This window comes from Stenella coeruleoalba (assembly GCF_951394435.1).
Source record: "Stenella coeruleoalba genome assembly, chromosome: 3".
NCBI lineage: Eukaryota > Metazoa > Chordata > Mammalia > Artiodactyla > Delphinidae > Stenella > Stenella coeruleoalba.
In genome coordinates, this window is record NC_137148.1 from 52055783 (window position 1) to 52081572 (window position 25790).

Genomic DNA, 25790 nt, shown 5'->3' on the forward strand with positions numbered 1-25790 from the left:
GCCTACTTGTTTCTTAAACATCCTGTTTGTTTGCCAGTCCCCATGCTTTCAGTCTCTACTTCTCCAGTCCCCAACTGAGCTCTTCCTCTCACCCCACCCATCCTCTAAGATCCAGCCTTCTCCACAAGGCATGGCATAATGCCCCAGCCCTCAGTATTGCAGACTTTGAATTTCTGTCCCATTCATTTGACAGCTAAGCTGCTCTGTCCTGTATTGTTATCTTTTCATGTATTGTTCCCTACCCCCGACTCCCAGACTATAAAATGCCTCAGTATAAAAACTATCAATACATCTTTTCTTTTCTTTATTTTTGGCCACACCGCTCAGCATTCAGGATCTTAGTTCCCTGACCAGGGATCGAACCCATACCCCCGGCCATAGAGGCACAGAGTCTCAACCACTGGACCGCCAGGGAAGTCCCCAAGAACTACATCTTTTACATTGGGAGATTGGGATTTACATATACACCCTACTATATATAAAATAGATAACTAATAAGAGCCTACTGTATAGCACAGGGAACGCTACTCAATACTCTGTAATGGCCTATATGGGAAAAGAATCTAAAAAAGAGTGGATATATGTACATGTGTAACTGATTCACTTTGCTGTACACCTGAAACTAACACAACATTGTAAATCAACTATACTCCAATAAAAATTTTTTTAAAAAGGACTACATCTTTTTTTTTCTACATTCCCAGCGAATAACTTGCACACTAAACATCCTTTGGTAAGTACTCAGTGTACACCCTATTGTTCCTAACAATGCCCCAGGAATAGCCAAGTCCTGTGTTAGATGCTGTTTCTTGATAGCCCTAGGAGTCTTTATGGAAAGTATGTAATGAAAAACTTATATTCGGATAATCATTCATCTAGGTACAAGGTATTTTGCTTAATACTGACTTAATGAGTCCTTATGGTTTTTTCCTCTGTTAACAGTGGAACGAACCATGCTAGACTTTCCCCAGCACGTCTCCTCTGACAAAGAAGTACGAGCAGCAAGTACAGAAGCAGACAAAAGACTTTCTCGTTTTGATATCGAGATGAGCATGAGAGAAGATATCTTTCTGAGAATTGTTCATTTAAAGGTAAATGATCTTATAATTCCCTTTAAAAGGAAAAAAAAAACTGACAATAAATAAGTGAAAACCTTTGACCAATGATAAAAAGTATTTGAATGTTCCTAGATTTTGTTTCTAATTATTATGATAGTGGGCACAACATAGTGTTATATCACTTAGGTTTATGTTAAGTTACTAATTACATTCACTTAAAATTTTTAAGACCAAGTATTAAAAGAGTGTATATTCATAAATCTAAGGCTTTTTAGCCATCATGAACTTAATGGTTTGATGTAAAAACCTCTTTGAATTTTCAAAATTTTGCAAGGTTTATATTAGATCAGATCAACTAGAAGCGAATGGAGTTGAGTTATCTATAAATATCATGTGGTTTTGGCCATAATAATGATGACATACTGTTGATGCTGCATGCCAGAGACATTCCTATCTGTCATCCTTACATTTTTCAGGACTCACAGAAATTATGGATTAAGAAAGCTCTAAGTGGGTCTGCCTTGAGTATTTCAGGTCTTTTCATCAACGATGTTGGTTTGCTTCCTAGCATTTTCATCATGTCTTTGCTTTGAATTTTTATTTTCATGGAACTCAGCAATTTGTTTGGAAAACAACCAGTGTTTTACAATCCTAGGCATTTTTGTTTAATTTTGCACGTTGTATATGCAAAATCTCAAAATTTGTGTTCTTTTTAGCAAGTTATGACAGGAATTGAAATAAAAAGCAGTTTTATTTCAAATGTTTTATTTGTAACTCACTGTAGAATATGTAATCCAGAATTTATTTAGGCATGTAAGACGTACATGCTGCCTATTTTCTAATGTCAGACAAACATTTTTCACCCTTAATTTATGTTCATCTATGATGGTTCATAATTGTTCATCTTTGGCACTGTAAAAATAACAAATTAAAATAACTATGACTATTTTTTGCTAGTTAAATTGTTCTCTTTTCAACTTTTAGCTTCACTTGTTATTCTGTACAATTCAAATCATGGCCCTTATAGTCTCCTATTTTTATTTAATCCCAAAACAATCTAATTTCTTTTCTATCTGGATATTATATATGTACTGTAGAGCTTTTCCCCCACATTTCTAATTTCCTTTGATTAATTCTTTTTTCATCCTGACTTCTAAGTTCTCATTTGGGATTTTCTAGCCTCAAAAAGGTATTGCAATCTTAATGTTATTGAGTCTAATGTTTTTGTTACTTTTCCACTGTTTCTGATTCTTACAAATGTTATCAAGATATGGGAGGTTTGTCGCTTTAGATTTCTTTGTTAAACTTTTAAATATTGTATGTATTGGCCTCTGATCCCACTAAATTTGGGAACAGATTGCTGCCTGCGTAGTAGACGAGACAGCAGCCTAGTACACTGTAAGTGACCTCATAAATGCCAGTGCATGTATCAGATTTGTTCATTTACTTGAGCTGGTTCACTTCAGTGTTTTATTATATTAGTTTATAATAGTTTCAGATTTAGTTCCATAATGTTTCCTCTTTCCACAGGAGTTTATTCTCATGCATGTGGATTATTGTGTGAACAATTTCAGGGGCATTTAGAATGTTAAGGCTACATCAGAATAATTTTAAAAATAACTATTGTGTTTGTTTATGAATTGGAGCTTATTTGGTGAATTTAAATACCTTCCTTGACAAATAGTTACATTTTTTAGTCAGTATTTTTAAAAATCTGGAAAATTTTTAAAAATCTAGAACTATCAGAATCAGTTTTCTGCTAGAGTTGGCCAGAATAGATGGTAATAGTTGGTAAATCTCATCCCATTCATAACTAAAGGACAAAGTTAGATATATCTAAATTCTGTATTTAATTTTTCCTGTAACACTGTAAATAAAATAGGGCTACCATGATGTAATACATGAAGCCTTCCTTAGGCTGGGTAATAGGATTTTACATTTATGTAGAGTCATCAATTTCAGGCATGCTCTCCTAAAATGAGGGTGCTCTGAATAATATGGAGGTCTCAAGATACCACCAGTGTAGGCAATAATCAAATGTATTATCTTAATTAGAGATAAAATGTTATTTTAGCTCTTATGTTATTTTTCACTTAATATTGATGAATAGAAATGTGAAATTACTTTTGCCACAGTTCTTTATGGCAAAATCTGTGCTCAGTAAACATCCTATTTATCTGTTGATGTACAATATGTAACTCTAAAGCTTAGTGGCTGAACATAGCAACAATCATTTTATGTTCTCTCATAGTTTCTGTGGATCAGGAATTCAGGAAGGTATTAGTTGGGCAACTCTGGGGTCTTGCATGTGGTTTCAGGCAGTGGTGGCTGGAGCTGGAGCATGTAGAGGCTAACGAGTTATCTCTGTCTTCATGTCCCCCTAGGGCACCTCCATGTAGTGTCTTTATGTAGGCTAATTTGGACTTCCTCACAGCATGACAGCGTCAGGGTGGTAGGACTTCTTTCATGGAGACAGAGGGCTTCAACGCGGATGTTACAATTAACTACACAGAAGCTGCATTGCATTTTATGACCTGTCTCAGAAGTCATGTACCATCACTTCTGCAATACCATACTGATGGACTAGTCGCTATGATCTACCCGGATTCAAGGGCCACCACATCACAGTCTAGGAAGCATCATCTGATTTGCAGTCATGTTTCAAAACCTTTAAAATAAGCAATTTGTTGACTAAATGGATAGATGAAATCATAGTAGAGCATGAGACTAACCAGTGTGCTGTAGTCTTCCTACCTCCTTCCCAAGTGTGGCTAGTAATACAACTTTACATTTGTATAGCAATATAGTTATCTAAGTTAACTTTTATACCAATCTTGTGAAGTATCCCTTTTTATTAGTAGAGAAACTGAGGCTCAGAAATGGTAACTTTCCAGGAGCCATAGAAGTGGCTGGTAAATGTTTGCCAGAAATCATGTAGACTTTACACTAAAACCTCAAGGGAGGGACGTGTCGCATTTGATTCTATTTTGCATCTCTGGCAGAGTGCCTGGTACAAAGTACAGTAAACACTTAATAAATGTTCTTCAAACTAGAGTGAGAAACAGTGACACATCCAAAAAATAGGTCTTCAGTAATTGATGTAAGGACATGGGTTATCCATGTGGGGTAAAAAATACTGGATTGCTCTTCACAACTAAATGAAAAACAATCCCTAATGGATTAAAGTCTTAAAAAGTTAAACTTTAAAGCTTCCGGAAGTTTATATAGAAATATACCTTTATGATATCTGATCAGGGAAGTATTTCTTAAGACACCAAAAGTGCTAACTATAAAATATAAGGCTGATAAACATGACTACATTAAAATAAAGAACTTTAATTAATAAAGTGAAAAGACGCTAATACAAAAAAAATACTCAAATACTAAAAAAAAAAGAAATTTACAAAATATGAAACTAGGGCTTCCCTGGTGGCGCAGTGGTTGAGAGTCCGCCTGCCGGTGCAGGGGACACGGGTTCGTGCCCCGGTCCGGGAAGATCCCACATGCCGCGGAGCAGCTGGGCCCATGAGCCATGGCCGCTGAGCCTGCGCGTCCGGAGCCTGTGCTCCACAACGGGAGAGGTCACAACAGTGAGAGGCCCGTGTACTGAAAAAAAAAAAAAAAAAAAAAAAAAAAATGAAACTAGCAAAGCATTAGTACCTAGGATTTATAAAGAGCTACTGTAATCAGTAAAAAAGACAAACATCCCAATAGAAAAATGGGCAGATGACATGAAAGTTATTTCAGATGAAACACAAATGGCAGTTAAACATATGAAAAGATGTTTAACCTCATTAAGTCAGGGAAGTTCAAATAAAGACTGCAATAAGATACCATTTTTCACTCACCAGATTGGCAAAAATGAACAAGTCTGACAATGCCAAGTATCTGTGTGGATGTGAATCAATGGGAATATTTGTGCACTGCTAGTAAAGGTGTAAAATTATTTTTTAAATAATAGTAATAACTAATTCGGAGAAAAATCTAATATTATGAAGTTGGATCTTACATTCTCCATAACTTAGCATACCCTCCCCACCCCCACCTCAGCATTTACCTAGAAATAGGTTTGCATTTGTTCACAGGTGACATGGGACATGTATTCGTAACAACATTATGTATAATAGCAAGACACTGAAACAACTCAGATTTCCATCAACAGGAAAATGGAGCAATAAATTGTAGTAGATTTACAATGGGATGTTTTATAGCAGTGAAGGAAATAAACTACAGCAACATGCAACAGCATGGCTGAATCTTAGGAACAACGAAAGAAAAAAGAAATTGCAGAACACTGCATACAACATGATATCATTTAAAAATAAAAGGTTTGTACTAATAAAAATAAAAAAATAATAAAAAGGCCAAAAAGGAGCAAAACTAAACAATGTATACATAAGTGGTAATACTGGAAGAAAATGTGTAACACAAAATTCAAGAGAGTGGTTACCTGTTACATAGATAAAGGCAATAGTGTTTTAATATTGTATTTCATAAGTATAAGGGTGGATTTAATTTGTTTTCAAAACATATATATGTAGTTATAGTCATTTGTAGATTTCAAATATTACAAAAACATATAACATTTAATGTATCCTTAATTCTAAAATTAATTCTGAATTTTCCAGAAGAAAAAAAAAGTGAAAAACAAGGATGTCCTCATCCCTTTAGCTAAAACATGTCCAGGTATCAAAAGCCAGCAGTATGGACTCAAGTCTTGGTGTTTCCCTGGGCTGACAAAGGCTTCTCGATCATTGGCTAAAAAGCCTGCAAAGATCAAAAAAGCCACACTGGTGAGAAAAAAATGTACCATGTCTCCATGTTGAAACAATCCAGGCCTGTAATATTTTATTCCAGTGGCCTACTGAGTAGTAAGTACAGGAAAGGGATTCTTTAGTGAAATTGAGTGAATTATACAAGCTAAATTGAGAACTACAATTACCTATTGTAATATTATTTATATTTTTTTCAGAGCTGTGGAACTTGGTCTTTGCCAGTTCGTCTTAGCCAATTAGTAATTTAAACAGAAAAGTTTTAATGTTACAGTGTAAATGAATAGGTCACAGGATTAAGTATAGATGCTTTTAAGCATGTGATCGACCAGCTGTGGAAGAATCAGTGCCTTAAAACCACGGTTTAAAAAAAAAAAAAGAGAGAAAACAAAAATTTTTTTTGAAGAGGAAAAGCTGTGTCCAAATTTCAACATAGCAGTGGTAATTCCCTCTACTTACCATGCCTTCTTGATTTTGAAATGCGTAAGTCTAGTCGTTGGTCATAATACTACTGAACCTTGTACCTTTGTCAGGCTCCTAAAAGCCAAGGGATCCTATATAAAGCATCAACTACCTTGCCTTAGTTTCCCTGTTAGCCAGTTGTCCCTCTTTTGTGCTTCTCAAGTACAATACTTACTCTCTTTTCACTCACTACATGATATTAACATTATTTGCTGATATATCTTTTTTTCCCTTCATGTGATTTAAAGAGCCTCAAGGATATTCATCTTTGTTTTCCTAGTGCCTGACGTAAATTGGAGCTCAGTAAATGGTTGTTGAATGGAACAGAACTAGTCTCAGTTAAAATGTGTCTTCATGCAGTGCGGTACCCCTCTCCGTGTCCTCACTCTGCCTGTGGCCCACTCAAAAGCAGAGACTCATGATAGGGTATTGAGTTAGGAGTCAGCAAGAGGCCTTTCTGCAGCCCTCCTGTCCAGAGTGTAGGCAGCTGCCTAAGAACATCCTCTTCACAGTAGTAGGATAGAAACCTGATAGCAAAAAAAAAAAAAAGAAAGAAAGAAACCTGACAGCAAATGTGATTGAAAAAACAAAACAAAACGAAAAAAAGGGAAAGACACTGCAAATATAAAAGAGTTTATTTCTATCCCCATTTTTACCACTAAACAGCTGTGTGATATTGGAGAAATCATTTAACCTCAGTTTTCTTGTCTGTGAAATTAGTATATAAACATACATGTAAGAACGTGTGTGTGTATGCACTCACACTTTTATATAAAAGTTCTTAGTTACAGGAGGAAGATGGGGAAAACTAAATCTTGTCATCACAGAGTTTAAAATAAGATCCCCTGCTGTCAGATTATATAAATTTGAAAATTACTTCAGAGAACTTTAGCTCCCTACTCCCCCAAAGAGGCATGAGACCGGATTCAGATTCAAGGGGATTAAATTCTTTTTCAGGAAGGAAGATGCAGCTGCGGCAGAGCAGTGTAGAAGTGTTGGCTGATTCCCTCTTAGAAAATCCTTGGGCAGGAATTCTGACCTTGCCTGGAGATTATAAGGGAGAATATTATTATGATCAGCTTTGGCACAGGAATGTGCTTTAGAAGCACATTTTAGACATGCTTTACTCCTACCAGAGCCCTCCGGAGATTTCCCAAGACCTCAGAGTCTGACTGGCAAAGGGTGTCTGGATATAATTGAATCAGATTTTTGCTAAGTGTCATTTTTGTGGTAAGTCGAATATTTCAGTACAGGTAATTTGTTCATATTTAATTAGACCTAATTCAGAGCTGATTTTTCTCAGAACATCCTTCTACCTGTTTACACTTGGATTACCTATTTGAGGAGATAGGTAGTTTTACCTAATTTAGACCAAGAGTTGTGAGTTTACTGTGCCGAGTACACTTTCAGGCTTTCTGAAGTAGCAGCCCTGCTACTCCCAGATATGGCAAGTCCAGGCCCACTGAGTATGAGAGCCCATCCTGATCAAGCATTGGAGTAGAGTAAGAATTCTGCTTACATCAGCTGGTGAGGCTTATGATGAGCCTCTGTCCTAAGCTCAGGGCCACATGTGACCAGGTGAATGCCAGGAACCCAAAAACCCATGCTGCTGTCCAGCTGTGTGCCTTGCTTCTGCCTTGGCCCACTGCCCAGGTGGGAAGGTCCCCTGCTCTGGACCTCAACCTGATCACTTGGGTCCTCACAGTGTACCCAACCCTTGCCGGGCCCTGCTCACCAGTGATTTTTTTTTCCTCTCTTGCACTGCATATAGCTACTGCCTAGATTCTCCCCAATCTTACAACCTGGAGTATCATCCTGTCTAGGGACTCCTGTTGCCATGCCCCATATCTCAGAACAGACTTCCTGGTGCTGTTAAAGCCAGCCTCAGTCAACCCACGTTAATCACATCCATATGAACACTGTGATTTGAACTGCTGGCCGTCTCTGAGGGAATCAGCCCACAGCCCAGCTATCTCCCTAGCCATTCTGGGTTTCTTGCCATTGCAGGCACCTGCTGCCGGGATCCCAGTATGTGCCAATACCAGCTAGGGAGGGTTCCCACTCCACTCATGCCAGCGTGCTCAGAAATTCTCCAATGGCACAGAAGGGGTTATTATGGAAGAAGGGGTTATTATGGAAAAAGGGGTCTAACAGTTCTCTGCCCCCACTGAGAATAAACTCAGAGGAAACTGTGAGTAATATATGCATAACAAGTGCTTTAGTACTATGACAAAATTATTTATTGGCAGGTAAAGTGAGATACAGATTGTTGTATTAAGTAGGACCCTCAGTTAAAATACAACTCCGTTTACCTGCTGCAACAAAATATAAAAAATGACAGACCTATTGCAGCAAGAGCCTTTTACCAGCAGTCTAAAATGCAGACTCTAAAGCTAAGCACAGTCCTTTTAAAGATCTGATTAGGTGGGAAAATATAAAGCTTGGGGTGAACAGCCCAAGTCTTTCACGGAGAGAGTGCAACCAGAGTAGGTCTCTGAGGCTGAGAGGGCTCTAAGGCTCTAGAGAGAGAAGTCCCTCGTTGGCTCTCAACCACACTGAATCCTTTGCACCTGTTGAATCTGTCTGGAGCCCCTTTCCTCCCCGGGACCACAAACTAACCAGCCACCCAGATGTGCCATGTATATTCTGCCACGTATTTTGAAGATACTTGGAAAAATCTGGTATGTTTACTACCTTGCTGTGGCCGGGGGAATTTTCCACTCTCCTTTAGGGCCCTCCGTCCTTTTGAGTGAGTGTTGTTTGCGTTGCTACATGTAGGTTCACATGTACTGTCCAGCTCTCCTCCTCTTTGTGCAGTGCTAACTCATTTTCCCCAGATACTTGTCCATATGCAGCTTGATGTGGTCCCTTGATCTCTCTTACCAAATGACAGTAAGGCATTTTTGAAGTGTTGTAAGCCTTTTGCTGGGGTTCTATCCAGCTGTCCTTGTTTAGTATGTTGGCAAAAGAGTCCTCTCCATTTTTGTAGAATTTGCCCATTATTTCTATTTTTGCCTCTCAAGTGGAACCAGGTTAGCAAACGATAGAAAATTAAATCCAGATGATTTGTGATAAGAAATATGTTTTGTGAAAAGGACTACTCAGTCATAAAGAATGTTTTATGAGATTATGCAAATGTTCCCTATTATCACATTTTCAAGTGGTACAGGCATGCTTGATTCTGATGCAAGGCAAGGAAATTCTGGTTAGCTTTTTATTTATTTAATTTTTCAGTTTTAAATAAGCAGAAGCTCACTAAAGCATAAAAGAACATAGGTTTTCAAAAAGACCTGCCTCATAATCACCTATGTACTTCATAGCCCACCAGAGATGATGAATAAATTTTGCTGTGGCCTCATAGTTTATAATTTACCGATGCACTGTTGTAACAGAAATCAAAGAGGTTGTCACATTCTTTAATTTCAGGAAACGTGTGATCTGGGAAAGATAAAGCCTGAAGCCAGACGATACTTGGAAAAATCAGTGAAAATGGGGAAAAGGAATGGGCTCCATCTTCCAGAACAAGTACAAAATGTGAGTTTGTTTCCTTTTCTTATTAGAAAACAAAAGAATAAATAAAACAAAATACAACAAAAAACAGGAAATAGGGAAACACGTGTTTGTAATATGGGATACAACCCATAATACAAATCAGTTTACAACGTATTTAGTAGTCAACGATTTTAAATTCCACAACTCCTATTAACCTCATGATGACTGACAAACAACTGATAACTTAATTGTTCTTTAATCCTGTCAAGGTTTTATTTGTTTCATGTGTGCCAGGCTTGTTTTCCCTGCTCTAGTGCTAGTTCAGACCTTAATAGTTGATTTGTATTCTTACCCCTTGTTCGTAAAGAGATAGGGCACTGGTAATAAAATCCCTATGATGGAGAGTTTTCAAACCAGCATTTTGGAATGGAGTACCCTGTGAGTGATATATGCTCCTTAAAGGCAGAGAGATTAGCTTTTCAGACTTTCTCCTTTGTCTAATACCATTCAGATCTCTCAGTTTCAGAAGTAAACTCAGCTGCAGAATTAACTCATTCTTCTGGACAGGATATATAACCCATGATTTATTTCCAGGTTATTCTTCTTGCCAGTAGAACTGGAAATAAGTTGGAAAGAAATTCAAACCAAGTGATGTAAGCATGGTAGATACATGTGAAAGCACCACTGAGATGTGGGCACCTTTCCTCCACCAAAATGCCCTTCAGACACCTTGTATCTTCTTCATCCTAGTTACAGGAGAAGTGTGACTGATCTCGCTTTGCCTTCATGAACATTATATTAGTCAACCCTGTTGAAACAGTCCAAACAATAGAAGAATTTTATTTGCTTGTATAAGCGGAAGATCCAGAGGTAGTTAGGGTTCAGGAGTTAGTTTGAGTCAGATGCTCAGTGGTGTCATTGGCCACCTGATTTTTCTATTTCTCTACTCTGTCTCCTTCAGTGTTAGTTATCCAAAGGCTGGCTTCCTTTTATTACTAAAATGGCTGCAAATATAAAAACCCCACCATCCAGAAGGACATAGAGAAGCCTCCATTAGACCTCCCCTCATGTCTTAATGGCCCAGATGGGATCACATGCCTAATCCTGAATCCTTCTTTAGTCAGGGGAATGCCAGGCCTGGGTTCCCTGAACCAGTCACTGCTGCAGTGAGGATGGGATTACCTGATTGGTGTAGAGGTCACACCCTGGACTTCAGATAGGATCCAGTCCCACCTAAATTGCATGGCTGCTGTAGAGTTGGGGAGAAGTGGAAGGGAGCTGGGGACACGACCAGAGTGTCCAAAAATGACACTGCACAGTATGTGTTAAGTCTCAAATTTATTGTGTATACGAATTACCTGGAGGGCTTGTTAAAGCTCTGATTATACAGGGCCCCACCTCTGAGAGTTTGTTTCAGCAGGTTTGGTATGGGTCTCAAAATTGGCATTTTTGGACTTGGGTGGTGCAGTGGTTAAGAATCAGCCTGCCAATGCAGGGGACACGGGTTCGAGCCCTGGTCCAGGAAGATCCCACATGCTGCGGAGCAACTAAGCCCGTGCGCCACAACTTCTGAGCCTGTGCTCTGGAGCCCGCGTGCCACAACTACTGAGCGCGTGTGCCACAACTACTGAAGCCCACATGCCTAGAGCCCGTGCTCCGCAACAGAAGAAGCCACCGCAATGAGAAGCCAGCACCCTGCAATGAAGAGTAGCCCCCGCTCGCTGCAACTAGAGAAAGCCCGCACACAGCAACAAAGACCCAACGCAGCCAAAAATAAATAAATAAATAAATTTATTTTTTTTTAAAGAAAGAGGGCATTTCTAACAAGTTCCCAGGTGATGTTGATGCTTCTAGTCAGAAGCATACTTTGAGAAAGTGTGTGGTTTATGTAAGTTTTATTATCTAGCACTTTTAGAAGAGTGGGACAGGTTAATAAATTATCTCATGTGTTTTCTTGTGGTGTTCTTTCTGTTGCTTCCTTTGATCTCCCAACTAATACTTTTTTTCCTACCTAGTACTTTTTATGTAAATGTTAGGGCCCATAAATTGCTTTTATTTGCAAACGGTCTATAAAACTAAGACATATCTTGTTTTCCAAAGGAACCATAGAAGTAATTACTCAGTTCTTAGCTCTTGGCTTACTTCAGTACCCAATACTGATTTACTAAATTAAAATTTAGAATTTGGAAAGATTAGAAGTGTTAATTATTAACAGGCTACTAGATTCATTTATTCACTCAGCAAGCTACTTATTGTGTATGTGCTATATGCCAGACTTTGCTTTGACTATACCTCCTCAATGTATTTAGTTCTTACAAATTTACGCGTAATTTCTAACACATCACCAGGATTGCTTTTTTGTACATATTACATACAAATACTCAGGGACACAATGTAGAAGATTGCAGAAAACTATGGTATCAAGCGCATCTCTAAGAAAGTACTTCCTGAGAGTTGGGTACAGAACCCAGTCTTCATATAAAAGTGAAACTTACTTGACTGATGGCAATAAAAATGAAAATTTCATTTTATTGTTAAGGTCCTGTATTTGTATCTTTGTTTCAGGAAATTAAAGCAATGAAGAAAAGAATGAGTGAGCTATGTATTGACTTTAACAAAAACCTCAATGAGGATGATACCTTCCTTGAATTTTCCAAGGCTGAACTTGGTAAAGTTTTGTTGTTTTTTAGATTAAATCTGTAATTTAGGCAAATAATGTCACCTCACAGTTTGCCAAATCAAAGTTAGAAGAATTCTTTTTAAAATGTACCTTCTACAGAACCCACCACCCCTTCTAAAAAAAACACAACCAAACCACATCTAGATTTTAGGCTATAAGAATGTATACTGTTTCTAGAGACAGTCCAGAAGAAATTTCATAATCTTTCTTGGTAACTCATGCTAGCGTTTAACAGCCTTCAGTGCTTTGAATTTTTTTTTGCCTTGCAATGTCCTCTACATTGTAACTTAAACTAGTCTTTCCTTATTCTGTGATGGATTTTTCTTGGCTTTATTTTGCCTGTTCTTCATCAAAATGCCATCTATACAAGTGCACTGAAGCCTGTTCATATTTTGAATTACCGTCTCCCAGGCCACCTGTCCGCTAACTGCCACCCCCATTACAATAACGTCAAAGCGATATTATAAGGATTGTCATTATTTTACTTGAATTTCAGTTACTCCACAAAATTCCTAGAGCTTCTTAAAGGCACCATGCCAATGCTAAATAAACCAATAATGAGTGGAAAAATTGAAGTATGAGAAAATGATTTTTTTGCAGGTGCTCTTCCTGATGATTTCATTGACAGTTTGGAAAAGACAGATGATGACAAGTATAAAATTACCTTAAAATATCCACACTATTTTCCTGTCATGAAGAAATGTTGTATCCCTGAAACCAGAAGGAAGATGGAAATGGCTTTTAATACAAGATGCAAAGAGGTACTATAAATGTTTGTCTTTCTTTTGTTTTTACGGAAATTTTTAAGAAAAATGTTTGCTTTGTTTACCAATGTTGAATCAGAGGTTGATTCCTCTGTGTGAATTTCTATTTGTGTGAAGGTTATGCCTCCTAAATCCTCAGACTTACAAGACACCTTTTTCCTTGTTCATTGGCAACCTGCTTGGTATGGCCATAGGCTAAGCTGTTCTAATACAAATAGAATGGATTAAAGAAACTAAAAGTTGTATTCTTCTTCCAAGTCAACAGTCCAGGGCTGGCGGGATACCTCTCTCTCCTCAACAAGTGACTTCTAAGGCAGTTGTCACCATTTTCCAGCCTGTTGGGAAGAGGGAAAATAAAACACAGAGCAAGCATCTTTAAGAAGAAGACCTGGAAGTGACATCCATCAACTCTACTCACATCCCATTGACCCAAATTCCATCATATAACTGTATCTAGCTGCAGGGGACACTGGGAAATATAGTCTTCAGTTGATAGCCATTTGCTCAGTTGAGGGCATTCTATTACTAAAAGGAAAAAAAGGAAGAATTAGAAATGAATTCTAAGAGTCAACTAGCCAGCTTCACCACAGTCTGCCTCTCTGGCTATCCTAGTAATCTTGAGCACCCTTTTTTTCCCCACATAGAACCCATTCACCATATGTCAGATCCCAACCAGTTACTGCCTTTAGCTCAAAGACCAGGATCTGTGAGTGGCACATGGTCCTCCCCAGTTATACCTTCTAGTGATCTGGCCGCATGTGAAAGGTTAGAAAACTTGTCTGGCTTGCTCACCTCCAACACGTACCCAGTGGTAGAATAGGAACAGAAAACCACACTAAAGACTCCCATTTGGAAAAGGAAAGAATGGGAAACAAAGCAAGCCCATACCAATTTTCAGAAACAATTTGGCAGGAATTGTGAAGATTCTGAGCTCTGGTGAAGTTCCTGGGATAGCCCGTTGGACTTACTTGGGTCTCCTTTCTAGCAGGAATTCCTTTAGCAATTGTATGCCATGGCCCCTGGTTTTGCCTGCAGGGAATTCTTTCTTGTCCGTTACCCTCCATGACCATATATCCTGGGCAGCTGCTGGTATAGATTCCTGCTGATGCCAGTTTTGAAGCCAGGGGGTTGCTTTTGTAGGCCAGGCTTAATGATATCTTTGGTAATAAAATTCCCTCAGAAACTTAATCGCTTTCTTATCTGTTTGCTTCCAATCAGATTCATGTTAAAATAACAACACCCAAATAACCGCTTTTTGTCATAGTCCTCAAATCCACCATATCTTTTCTTATATACGGTCTCCTGTATGGTGTCCATCCTGCTGTTCTTCAGTTTAATGGGGTCTGCTTCAGGGCCCCCTGCAACAGTAGGCTTGAGGAAGAAGGCAGCACCCTCACACTAATCTTCACAGTTCAGTAACTCTGAGTGGCAGTCTTTTCTCCTGGTCTCTGGAGAACAGAGCAATTACCTTTTCCAGTCACCTGAAGCCCCACATCAGGGGTCACAGGCAGAAGCTCTCTTAGCAGAACTCTTTTCCCTCCATCTTTGCAAACTGACAGCTCACTTGAGCTGTCTCTCATGTAGTCAATCTTTCCAAAAGCAACAAATACCAACAAACAGACACCAACATTATTAGTTTTCCCAAACAGTTACCCTAGAGCTAAGACTCAGTAGGTGACTGGCCTGCCTTCCAAGTTATGGCGAGCAACAATTTTAACAAATGTTATCCATGATATCATGAGGATTACCAGCTTCCCACTTGACAGCATCTGTGTCCTCACCTTCCTTTCCTGTACATTTTTCATTTTGGTTATAGCAGCACCCTATTCCTACTGTTAGTCTCTGTGGGTATTAGGCTTCAGGTTAAATAAAATGTGCAAGGTCAACCAAAAGCGCAGTGACTCAAATAAGCTAAAAGTTATTTTTCTTCAGAAAGGATTAGTGGATACCAGGGGCTGGGAGACTGGGGAATTATTGCTTAATGGTTACCAAGTTTCTGTTTAGGGTGTTAGAAAAGTCTTGGAAACAGTGGTAATGGTTGCACAACAGTGTAAATTATAATTGGTGCCATTGAATTGTACACTTAAAAATGGGCTAAAATGGTATATTTTGTGTTAGGTATGTTTTACTACACCTTTTTTTAAGGTTTATTTCTCTTGCAACTAACAGTACAGAGGTGAGGGGTCCAGAGCTGGAAGACAGCTCTGCTGTCCTTAGTATGTGGCATCCAAGGTCATTGTTCTCATCTTCAGTTCACAGCTAGCAAGACAAGCATCTATAAAGAGATGACCCAGAAATTTCACTTATCACCTCATTCGTATTCCATTGTCCCATTGTGTATCACATGGCCACAGCTAGCTTTAAGAAAGGCTGGGAAAGGTAGTCAGGAGACTGTGTGTCCAGCAAAAACTCAGAGAATTCTGTTACTGAAAGGAAGAATGGGAGAATTGATATTAGGAAAAAATTGGCAGTCTAGGGAGAAGGTCTAGGGAAACTGAAGAACGGGGCCAAGACTAGTTTGAAAGACTCAAACTACTTAGCTTTAGAACTTGGAGAATTGTATTATGTGTTTCTCATATCCACGTTTCCATTCTCGTTTTAAAATAATAATAATATAATTATATGGTGTTTGCTCTTGTGCCAGGCGTTTTTCTATGCATTTTACTTATATTCTCACTTAATCTGCATGATCACCCTATGATGTAGCTACTTTTATTATCTATGTCTTGCAGATGAGAAAACTGAGGCTTAGGAAGATTAAGGGACTTGCCAATAATTAGACAACTAGTAAATGGTGGAGCCAAATTTTGAACCCTGGTAGTCTGACCTCGGAGTGTGATCTTCCTTAGAAGCATGTCTATAAATAATTGGATGATTTAATAGTAGTTTTTCTTTGATCTCAACGTTTATTTACTTCCTCTAGGAGATTATTTTTTCCTTTATTGTTAAGAAAACAATAAAGCAATATCATTATTTGCATTTTAATACAAATAAAATATATAAAATGTTTGTAATAATTTGAGCAAAATCCCTAGAACATTTTTAAGCATAGAGTTCTGTGGCGTTAAGTGTATTCACATTGTCGTGCAGCCATCGCCACCATACATCTCCAGAGCTTTTTCATCTTTCCCAGCTGAAACTCTGTACCCATCAAATACTAACTCCCCAGCCCCCCAGCCCCAGCCCCTGGCATACATCATTCTACTCTCTGTCTCTGTAAATTTTACTAATCTAAGAACCTCATGTAAGTAGAATCCATATAGTAGTTGTCCTTTTGTGACTGACTTATTTCACGTAGCATAATGTCTTCTAGGTTTATCCATAATTTCACATGTGTCAAAATTTCTTTCCCTTTTAAGGCTGAATAATATTCCATTGTATGTATATATCACATCTTCTTTATCCATTCATCCATTGATGGACATTTAGGTTGCTTCTACCATTTAGCTATTATGAATAATGCTGCAGTGAACATGGGTATACAAATACCTGTTTGAGTCTCTGCGTCCATTTCTTTGGGATGTATACCCAGAAGTGGAACTTCTGGATCATATGGTAATTCTATGTTTAATTTTTTGAGAAATCATAATACTGTTTTCTACAGCAGCTGTACCATTTTACACTCTCATCAGATATAAAGGTTCCAAATTTTCCACATCCTCACCATTTATTATTTCTCTTTTTCTTATTTTTTAAAAAATTTTATTTATTTATTTTTGGCTACATTGGGTCTTCATTGCTGCACGTAGGCTTTTCTCTACTTGTGGCGAGCGGGGGCTACTCTTTGTTGCGGTGCGCTGGCTTCTCTTGTTGTGGAGCACAGGCTCTAAGCGTGCAGGCTTCAGTAGTTGTGGCACGCAGGCTCAGTAGTTGTGGCTCGTGGGCTCTAGAGCACAGGCTTAGTAGTTGTGGCACAAGGGCTTAGTTGCTCTGCGGCACGTGGGATCTTCCCAGACTAGGGCTCGAACCCGTGTCCCCTGCATTGGCAGGCGGATTCTTATCCACTGTGCCACCAGGGAAGTCCTTCCTTCTTTTTTAAATAGCCATACTTATGGGTGCAAAGTTAAAGTGGTAAATTTTGTATTATGTATATTTTACCACAATAAAAGAAAAATTATAAGTACCAATATTTTGTGCAGTATCGACGAGACTAAATGTGGAATCAGTATAGTCCTTAAGAATATCTTTTTAGGGGCAGAACGAGAATAAAGACGCAGACCTACTAAAGAACGGACTTGAGGACACAGGGAGGGGGAAGGGTAAGATGGGACAAAGTGAGAGAGTGGCATGGACGTATATACACTACCAAATGCAAAACTGATAGCTAGTGGGAAGCAGCCGCATAGCACAGGGAGATCAGCTCAGTGCTTTGCGACCACCTAGAGGGGTGGGATAGGGAGGGTGGGACGGAGGGAGATGCAAGAGGAAAGAGATACGGGGATATATGTATATGTATAGCTGATTCACTTTGTTATAAAGCAAAAACTAACATACCATTGTAAACCAATTATACTCCAATAACGATGTTAAAAAAAAAAAAGAATATGTTTTTACTCAAATTTAACAGTACCTAAAATTTCGTTAAGACCCTCATAGCTATCTCCTGAGACTTAAAAAGTCAGTTATTTCAGAAATAAAATTGGATCATGAATCCAGAAAAAAGTCTGCAACACTGAAATGGAATGATTTACTATAAGTTGAGATGGTCTAAAAATATTTGACAGTTTTACCAACCTGAAAGTAATGTAGAAACTCTTCTTTTTAGTGCTTTGGATCCAGTTAAGTATTAACCTTTATTTTGGATTTTTTTTTAATCTTTATTGGAGTATAATTGCTTTACAATGGTGTGTTAGTTTCTGCTTTATAACAAAGTGAATCAGTTATACATATACATATGTTCCCATATCTCTTTCCTCTTGCGTCTCCCTCCCTCCCACCCTCCCTAACCCACCGCTCTAGGTGGTCACAGAGCACCGAGCTCATCTCCCTGTGCTATGCGGCTGCTTCCCACTAGCTCTCTACTTTACGTTTGGTAGTGTATATATGTCCATGCCACTCTCTCACTTTGTCACAGCTTACCCTTCCCCCTCCCCATATCCTCAAGTCCATTCTCTAGTAGGTCTGTGTCTTTGTTCCTGTCTTACCCCTAGGTTCTTCATGACATTTTTTTTTCTTAGATTCCATATATATATGTGTTAGCATACGGTATTTGTCTTTCTCTTTCTGACTTACTTCACTCTGTATGACAGACTCTAGGTCCATCCACCTCATTACAAATAGCTCAATTTCGTTTCTTTTCATGGCTGAGGAATATTCCATTGTATATATGTGCCACATCTTTATCCATTCATCCGATGATGGACACGTAGATTGTTTCCATCTCCTGGCTATTGTAAATAGAGCTGCAATGAACATTTTGGTACATGACTGTTTTTGAATTATGGTTTTCTCAGGGTATATGCCCAGTAGTGGGATTGCTGAGTCATATGGTAGTTCTATTCGTAGTTTTTTAAGGAACCTCCATACTGTTCTCCATAGTGGCTGTACCAATTCACATTCCCACCAGCAGTGCAAGAGGGTTCCCTTTTCTGCACACCCTCTCCAGCATTTATTATTTCTAGATTTTTTGATCATGGCCATTTTGACTGGTGTGAGATGATTTCTCATTGTAGTTTTGATTTGCATTTCTCAAATGATTAATGATGTTGAGCATTCTTTCATGTGTTTGTTGGCAGTCTGTATATGTTCTTTGGAGAAATGTCTATTTAGATCTTCTGCCCATTTTTGGATTGGGTTGTTTGTTTTTTTGTTGTTGAGCTGCATGAGCTGCTTTTAAATTTTGGAGATTAATCCTTTGTCAGTTGCTTCATTTGCAAATATTTTCAACCATTCTGAGGGTTGTCTTTTGGTCTTGTTTATGGTTTCCTTTGCTGTGCAAAAGCTTTGAAGTTTCATTAGGTCCCATTTGTTTATTTTTGTTTTAATTTCCATTTCTCTAGGAGGTGGGTCAAAAAGGATCTTGCTGTGATTTATGTCATAGAGTGTTCTGCCTATGTTTTCCTCTAAGAGTTTGATAGTTTCTGGCCTTACATTTAGGTCTTTAATCCATTTTGAGCTTATTTTTGTGTATGGTGTTAGGGAGTGATCTAATCTCATACTATTACATGTACCTGTCCAGTTTTCCCAGCACCACTTATTGAAGAGGTTGTCCTTTCTCCACTGTACATTCCTGCCTCCTTTATCAAAGATAAGGTGACCATATGTGCGTGGGTTTATCTCTGGGCTTTCTATCCTGTTCCATTGGTCTATCTTTCTGTTCTTCTGCCAGTACCATACTGTCTTGATTACTGTAGCTTTGTAGTATAGTCTGAAGTCAGGGAGCCTGATTCCTCCAGCTCTGTTTTTCGTTCTCAAGATTGCTCTGGCTATTCAGGGTCTTTTGTGTTTCCATACAAATTGTGAAATTTTTTGTTCTAGTCCCGTGAAAAAGGCCAGTGGTATTTTGATAGCGATTGCATTGAATCTGTAGATTGCTTTGGGTAGTAGAGTCATTTTCACAATGTTGATTCTTCCAATACAAGACCATGCTATATCTCTCCATCTATTTGTATCATCCTTAATTTCCTTCATCAGTGTCTTATAATTTTCTGTATACAGGTCTTTTGTCTCTTTAGGTAGGTTTATTCCTAGATATTTTATTCTTTTTGTTGCAGTGGTAAATGGGAGTGTTTTCTTGATTTCACTTTCAGATTTTTCATCATTAGTTTATAGGAATGCCACAGATTTCTGTGCATTAATTTTCTATCCTGCAACTTTACCAAATTCATTGATTAGCTCTAGTAGTTTTCTGGTAGCATCTTTAGGATTCTCTATGTATAGTATCATGTCATCTGCAAACAGTGACAGCTTTACTTCTTCTTTTCCCATTTGGATTCCTTTTATTTCCTTTTCTTCTCTGATTGCTGTGGCTAAAACTTCCAGAACTATGTTGAATAAGAGTGGTGAGAGTGGGCAACCTTGACTTGTTCCTGATCTTAGTGGAAATGCTTTCAGTTTTTCACCATTGAGGACAATGTTGGCTGTGGGTTTGTCATATATGGCCTTTATTATGTTGAGGAAAGTTCCCTCTATGCCTACTTTCTGCAGGGTTTTTATCATAAATGGGTGTTGAATTTTGTCAAAAGCTTTCTCTGCATCTATTGAAATGATCATATGGTTTTTCTCCTTCAGTTTGTTAATATGGTGTATCACGTTGATTGATTTGTGTATATTGAAGAATCCTTGCATTCCTGGAATAAACCCCACTTGATCATGGTGTATGATCCTTTTAATGTGCTGTTGGATTCTGTTTGCTAGTATTTTGTTGAGGATTTTTGCATCTATGTTCATCAGTGATATTGGCCTGTACTTTTCTTTCTTTGTGACATCCTTGTCTGGTTTTGGTATCAGGGTGATAGTGGCCTCGTAGAAAAAGTTTGGGAGTGTTCCTCCCTCTGCTATATTTTGGAAGAGTTTGAGAAGGATAGTTAGCTCTTCTCTAAATGTTTGATAGAATTCACCTGTGAAGCCATCTGGTCCTGGGCTTTTGTTTGTTGGAAGATTTTTAATCACAGTTTCAATTTCAGTGCTTGTGATTGGTCTGTTCATATTTTCCATTTCTTCCTGATTCAGTCTTGGCAGGTTGTGCATTTCTAAGAATTTGTCCATTTCTGCCAGGTTGTCCATTTTATTGCCATGAGTTGCTTGTAGTAATCTCTCATGATCTTTTGTATTTCTGCAGTGTCAGTTGTTACTTCTCCTTTTTCATTGCTAATTCTATTGATTTGAGTCTTCTCTCTTTTTTTCTTGATGAGTCTGGCTAATGGTTTATCAATTTTGTTTATCTTCTCAAAGAACCAGCTTTTAGTTTTAATGATCTTTGCTATCGTTTCCTTCATTTCTTTTTCATTTATTTCTGATCTGCTCTTTATGATTTCTTTCCTGCTGCTAACTTTGGGTTTTTTTGTTCTTCTTTCTCTAATTGCTTCAGGTGCAAGGTTAGGTTGTTTATTCGAGATGTTTCCTGTTTCTTAAGGTAGGATTGTATTGCTATAAACTTCCCTCTTAGAACTGCTTTTGCTGCATCCCATAGGTTTTGGGTTGTCTTGTCTCCACTGTCATTTGTTTCTAGGTATTTTTTGATTTCCTCTTCGATTTCTTCAGTGATCACTTGGTTATTAAGTAGTGTATTGTTTAGCCTCCATGTGTTTGTATTTTTTACAGATCTTTTCCTGTAATTGATATCTAGTCTCATAGCGTTGTGGTCGGAAAAGATACTTGATACAATTTCAATTTTCTTAAATTTACCAAGGCTTGATTTGTGACCTAAGATATGATCTATCCTGGAGAATGTTCCATGAGCACTTGAGAACAATGTGTATTCTGTTGTTTTTGGATGGAATGTCCTATAAATATCAATTAAGTCCATCTTGTTTAATGTATCATTTAAAGCTTGCGTTTCCTTATTTATTTTCATTTTGGTTGATCTGTCCATTGGTGAAAGTGGGGTGTTAAAGTCCCCTACTATGAATGTATTACTGTCGATTTCCCCTTTTATGGCTGTTAGTATTTGCCTTATGTTTTGAGGTGCTCCTATGTTGGGTGCATAAATATTTACAATTGTTATATCTTCTTCTTGGATCGATCCCTTGATCATTTTGTAGTGTCCTTCTTTGTCTCTTCTAATAGTCTTTATTTTAAAATCTATTTTGTCTGATATGAGAATTGCTACTTCAGATTTCTTTTGTTTTACATTTGTATGGAATATCTTTTTCCATCCCCTCACTTTCAGTTTGTACATTTCTCTAGGTCTGAAGTGGGTCTCTTGTAGACAGCATATATATGGGTCTTGTTTTTGTATCCATTCAGCCAATCTGTGTCTTTTGGTGGGAGCATTTAGTCCATTTACATTTAAGGTAATTATCAATATGTATGTTCCTGTTATCATTTTCTTAACTGTTTTGGGTTTTTTATTTTAGGGCTTTTCCTTCTCTTGTGTTTCTTGCCTAGAGAAGATACTTTAGCATTTGTTGTAAAGCTGGTTTGGTGGTGCTGAACTCTCTCAGCTTTTGCTTGTCTGTAAAGGTTTTAATTTCTCCATCAAATCTGAAAGAGATCCTTGCTGGGTATAGTGATCTTGGTTGTAGGTTTTTCTCGTTCATCACTTTAAATATGTCCTGCCAGTCCCTTCTGGCTTGCAGAGTTTCTGCTGAAAGATCAGCTGTTAACCTTATGGGGATTCCCTTGTGTGTTATTTGTTGTTTTTCCCTTGCTGCTTTTAATATGTTTTCTTTGTATTTAATTTTTCGCAGTTTGATTAATATGTGTCCTGATGTGTTTCTCCTTGGATTTATCCTGTATGGGACTCTCTGTGCTTCCTGGACTTGATTAACTTTTTCCTTTCCCATATTAGGGAAGTTTTCAACTGTAATCTCTTCAAATATTTTCTCAGTCTGTTTCTTTTTCTCTTCTTCTTCTGGAACCCCTATAATTTGAATGTTGGTGCATTTATTGTTGTCCCAGAATTCTCTGAGACTGTCCTCAGTTCTTTTCATTCTTTTTTCTTTATTCTGCTCTGCAGTAGTTATTTCCACTATTTTATCTTCCAAGTCATTTATCCGTTCTTCTGCCTCAGTTATTCTGCTATTGATCCCTTCTAGAGTATTTTTAATTTCATTTATTGTGTTTATCATTGCTTGTTTCATCTTTAGTTCTTCTAGGTCCTTGTTAAATGTTTCTTGCGTTTTGTCTATTCTATTTCCAAGATTTGGGATCATCTTTACTGTCATTATTCTGAATTCTTCTTCAGGTAGGTAGACTGCCTATTTCCTCTTCACTTGTTAGGTCTGGTGGGTTTTTATCTTGCTCCTTCATCTGCTGTGTGTTTTCCTGTCTTCTCATTTTGCCTATCTTACTGCGTTTGGGGTCTCCTTTTTGCAGGCTGCAGGTTCGTAGTTCCCGTTTTTGTTTTTGGTTTTTGGGGGTTTTTTTTGCGGTATGCGGGCCCCTCACTGCTGTGGCCTCTCCCGTTGCGGAGCACAGGCTCTGGACACGCAGGCTCAGTGGCCATGGCTCATGGGCCCAGCCACTCTGCAGCACGTGGGATCTTCCTGGACCGGGAAACGAACCCGTGTCCCCTGGATCAGCAGATGGACTCTCAACCACTGTGCCTCCAGGGAAGCCCCCCGTTGTTTTTGGTGTCAGTCCCCAGTGGCTAAAGTTGGTTCAGTGGGTTGTGTAGGCTTCCTGGTGGAGCGGACTAGTGCCTATGTTCTGGTGGATGAGGCTGGATCTTGTCTTTCTGGTGGGCAGGTCCACGTCTGGTGGTGTGCTTTGGTGTGTCTGTGGACTTATTATGATTTTAGGCAGCCTCTCTGCTAATGGTGGGGTTGTGTTCCTGTCTTGCTAGGTGTTAGGCATAGGGTGTCCATCACTGTAGCTTGCTGGTCGTTGAGTGAAGCTGGGTGTTGGTGTTGAGAAGGAGATCTCTGGGAGATTTTCACCATTTGATATTACATGGTGCTGGGAGGTCTCTTGTGGACCAGTGTCCTGAAGTTGGCTCTCCCACCTCAGAGGCACAGCACTGACTCCTGGCTGCAGCACCAAGAGCCTTTATCCACACGGCTTAGAATAAAAGGGAGAAAAAGTAGAAAGAAAGAAAGAGGATAAAAGAAAATAAAATAAAGTTATTAAAATAAAAAAATAATTATTAAGAAAAAAAATTTTTTAAGTAAAAAAAACAAAAGAAAATCGGACAGATAGAACCCTAGGACAAATGGTGAAAGCAAAGCTATACAGACAAAATCTGACACAGAAGCATACACACTCACAAAAAGAGGAAAAGGGGAAAAAATAATAAATCTTGCTCTTGAAGCCCACCTTCTCAGTTTGGGATGATTCGTTGTCTATTCATGTAATCCACAGATGCAGGGTACATCAAGTTGATTGTGGAGCTTTAATCCGCTGCTCCTGAGGCTGCTGGGAGAGATTTCCCTTTTTCTTCTTTGTTCGCACAGTTCCCGGGGTTCAGCTTTGGAATTGGCCCTGCCTCTGTGTGTAGGTCGCCGGAGTGTGTCTGTTCTTCGCTCAGACAGGACGGGGTTAAAGGAGCAGTTGATTCGGGGGCTCTGGCTCACTCAGGCTGGGGGGAGGGAGGGGTACGGAGTGCGGGGCGAGCCTGCGGCGGCAGAGGCCAGCATGACGTTGCACCAGCCTGAGGCGCGCCGTGCATTCTCCCGGGGGAGTTGTCCCTGGATCCCGGGATCCTGGCAGTGCGGGCTGCACAGGCTCCCCAGACGGGAGGTGTGGCGAGTGACCTGTGCTCGCACACAGTCTTCTTGGTGGTGGCAGCAGCAGCCTTAGTGTCTCATGCCTGTCTCTGGGGTCCGTGCTGTTAGCCGCGGCTTGCGTCTGTCTCTGGAGCTCCTTTAAGCAGTGCTCTTAATCCCCTCTCCTCGCGCACCGGGAAACAAAGAGGGAAGAAAAAGTCTCTTGCCTCTTTGGCAGGTCCAGACGTTTCCCTGGACTCCCTCCCGGGTAGCTGTGGCGCACTAACCCCCTGCAGGCTGTGTTGATGCCGCCAGTCCTCTCCCTGCGATCCGACCGAAGCCCGAGCCTCAGCTCCCAGACCCGCCCGCCCTGGCGGGTGAGCAGACAAGCCTCTCGGGCTGGTTAGTGCTGGTCGGCCCTGATCCTCTGTGCGGGAATCTCTCCGCTTTGCCCTCGGCACCCCGTGGCTGCGCTCTCCTCCACAGCTCCGAAGCTTCCCCCCTCCGCCACCCGCAGTCTCCACCCGCAAAGGCGCTTCTAGTGTGTGGAAACCTTTCCTCCACAGCTCCCTCCCACTGATGCAGGTGACGTCCCTATTCTTTTGTCTCTGTTTTTTCTTTTTTTTTTTTTTTTTCTTTTGCCCTACCCAGGTACGTGGGGAGTTTCTTGCCTCTTGGGAGGTCTGAGGTCTTCTGCCAGCCTTCAGTAGGTGTTCTGTAGGAGTTGTTCCACGTGTAGATGTATTTCTGATGTACCTGTGGGGAGGAAGGTGATCTCCGCGTCTTACCCTTCCGCCATCTTCCCCCTCTCTCCTCTGATTACTGTGTATTTTGGTTTTTACTATTGTTGTCTATTACCAGGAAAACACCATAATCCTGCATCAGCTACTCCCACTGCGGGCGAAAGTAGCCAAACTGCTCGGCTATAGCACACATGCTGACTTTGTCCTTGAAATGAACACTGCGAAGAGTACAGGCCACGTAACAGCCTTTCTAGGTTAGTCTTCTTTTCTTAATCCCTTGTATATTGCCATTTCTCTTTTTCTGTGACTGTTTTGCTGCATAGTACCAACTTGACGGAGAGCCTCAGAACTTAATGTGCCCTTGAGAACATTCTGCTTTTCATTCATGCAAGAGAAATGTATTGGTCACCTACTATACGTTAGATACTGTGCTTGGCCCTAAGAGTTGCTCATTGTTTATATTCCTATTATGGTCCTTGCTTCATTCTATTTGTATCTTGATGGGGATTTTTA

General features: G+C 39.4%; 1 protein-coding gene across 6 annotated transcripts in view; it reads left to right on the forward strand.

The window, feature by feature from the left end:
* Positions 1 to 25790, forward strand: part of NLN (neurolysin) — a 105661-nt gene that overhangs the window by 40808 nt on the left and 39063 nt on the right. For all 6 annotated transcript variants that reach the window (XM_079915681.1, XM_079915682.1, XM_079915686.1 and 3 more), the window contains 5 exons: positions 943 to 1091; positions 9719 to 9826; positions 12350 to 12452; positions 13065 to 13225; positions 25396 to 25531. In XM_079915681.1, coding sequence (XP_079771807.1) covers positions 943 to 1091; positions 9719 to 9826; positions 12350 to 12452; positions 13065 to 13225; positions 25396 to 25531 — 657 coding nt within the window. The remainder of the gene's footprint in view (positions 1 to 942; positions 1092 to 9718; positions 9827 to 12349; positions 12453 to 13064; positions 13226 to 25395; positions 25532 to 25790) is intronic.